Below are 2217 nucleotides of genomic sequence, written 5' to 3' on the forward strand. Positions count from 1 at the left end.
TTTTAGAGTGACAGCAGCGTGGCCAAGATGCAGTGCCAGGGAAATAGACACGCCTCACGGGCCTCACTCCACAGGGGCCAAGGAGCGCAGCAGGCTGCACACCCACTCTACAGATGGGGAGACCGAGGTGGGGGCATCAGCCATCAGCCAGGATCAGAGTCAGTCTCGCAGGACCGACCAGCTCACCTGTCCCCAGGCCCCAGTGCAACACTGCCCTCTCAGACCCGCACATGTCCCTGCCTGTCCTGAATTGTCACGTCTGGCTTCTCTCGGGCCTGAGCACCAGGGATGTCAACAGGTGTCACATGTTATGGACAAGCTGCCCAGCCTCAGGACCTCCCTGTCTGGGAAGAGGCCCCCCAGCAAGAGTCTCAGGTGACCTCAGTAGTCCAAGGCCCTTCCTGAAGTAGAGGTGGATAAAAGAGAACATAGCCAGGCTCCACGGCAGCAGGCTGGGAGTCCACCTGCACCTCACTGCCCTGCAGGTACAGTGTGACCTCGTGCATGTCATGGTCCTTGCTGAGGCACTCATTGTTACCGTTGACGGTGCCTGCTGCCTCACCAAGCTGGGAATACTGTGCTGTAATTCACCACCCAGATGCACCCCCACCAAGCCCTGCTCAGGGCGGGCACCGTGAGAGGGCAGCCAGATGTGGTCTCGGCTTTGCCCTTGGGCTGGAAGGGAGGGTTGGAGTGCATTGTCCTGTGGATGCCCAGGAGGTAACAGCAAAGGCCCTAGGAACGCCGAGCCCCACACCATCTCTGCCCTTCCTCCCCTGCCCAGCACTCTGGCAGTGCCCACCTGTCAGTGAGTAGATGAGACAGCAGGCCAGCAGGGACAGCAGGGAGACTACGGCCCAGTGGGACAGGCTCCGTGGGCGCAGGCTGCAGTAGATGGACACGGCGGCTTCGTGACACTGGAACACAGGGCTACGGCTCAGCAGGACTCTAGCCAACAGGCACTGGACCCACCCAGAGCCACAGGAGAAGCACTGTGTCTACAAGGCAGGGCGCACACTGTGTATACCCCAGCACCAGGGGCAGAAGCAAATCACGGAGCTCTCACTGTGAAGTATTACATGGCTCTAAAAAAGGTTAAGCACAACCCCATGCCTCAACACAGACCAGCCACACAGGCAATGCAAAACAGGTAGTCAGGTATGGTGGTGTACATCTCTAATCCGAGCACTCAGAGACCAAAAGATTGCGAAGTTGAGCCTAGCCTGGGCAGCTTAGCAGTTTAGTAAGACTGTCTCAAGATAAAAAATAGGCTTGGAGTATAGCTCAGTGGCACAATGCCTACCTGGCAAGCACAAGGCATGAGTTTGACTCTTGGTACCAAAAAGTATGTAAACAAATAAATGGTGTGGGGATGCAGCTCAGCGCAAAGGTCCTGGGTTCAAGCCTGAGCCATATACGCGAGCACACGCCCACCAGGCAGACTCCCCTACACCAGGGTCGTAGGTCCTCAGCCTAGGGACACAAAGACACAGCATCTGGGCCTCACTCCCATGGAGATGGCCCCATCTGTGACAGCCCCACATGTGTCTGCATTGGTGTCATGGCCTGCTGGGGGTGCCATGGCCTGCTGCGACCCCGCTCCATGGTGACAAACAGCAAGACAGTGGCTCGGGGCAGGGTAGGAGAGCTACTGACTGAGGGAGGTGGCAAGGGGCCTCCTGAGGGTGACAGCGACACCTGGCACACACCCAACGTGTGAACTGCACACTCTGCAGGTCAAGTGCGCCACTGCAGTAAGCACTGTGCGGTCAACGCTCGGAGCCGGTGAGCTGGCCTTCTGCACGTGTGGTGGCCCCAGCACCAGTGCCTCACAGCCAAGCACCCTGGTCCAGGACGCGCGCTGGCCCTGCCAGGGGCCTCCTCACATCCACTTGCCCACTTGCTGTCAGGCCAAGGGAGCACGAATGATACCTCCTTGGGACACCCTCTGTGTCTCTCGGGAGGGATCCTGTCCTAGTCCAGCAGCCCTGCCTTCCCTGAGCGAGCTCAGAGCCCGCCGCAGCCAACAGCAGCCAGGGTGGCCAGCGACCTGACTCCAGCTGCCGGCGTGCAAGCACTCAAGTTGGCATAATGTAGATAAATGGTCCAGCACGGCACCCCTCTCAGAGCACTGTGGAAGGGGGTGCCATTCTCCTGGCCCTCCAGCCTCTGGTGGCTGCGGCCTTTGCTTTCTTTCCTGGGGACCCCCTCACTGCC

At 59.3% G+C, this 2217-nt stretch overlaps 1 protein-coding gene across 1 annotated transcript in view; it reads right to left on the reverse strand.

The window, feature by feature from the left end:
• Slc38a8 (solute carrier family 38 member 8) overlaps positions 1-2217 on the reverse strand; it is a 17284-nt gene that overhangs the window by 5084 nt on the left and 9983 nt on the right. The window contains exons 6-7 of the mRNA XM_004646572.1: positions 803-917; positions 465-580 (exon numbers count right to left, since the gene is read on the reverse strand). Of these exons, the coding sequence (XP_004646629.1) occupies positions 465-580; positions 803-917 (231 nt within the window). The remainder of the gene's footprint in view (positions 1-464; positions 581-802; positions 918-2217) is intronic.

The sequence above is a fragment of the Octodon degus genome, unplaced genomic scaffold (genome assembly GCF_000260255.1).
Source record: "Octodon degus isolate 3935 unplaced genomic scaffold, OctDeg1.0 scaffold00271, whole genome shotgun sequence".
Classification (NCBI taxonomy): Eukaryota; Metazoa; Chordata; class Mammalia; order Rodentia; family Octodontidae; genus Octodon; species Octodon degus.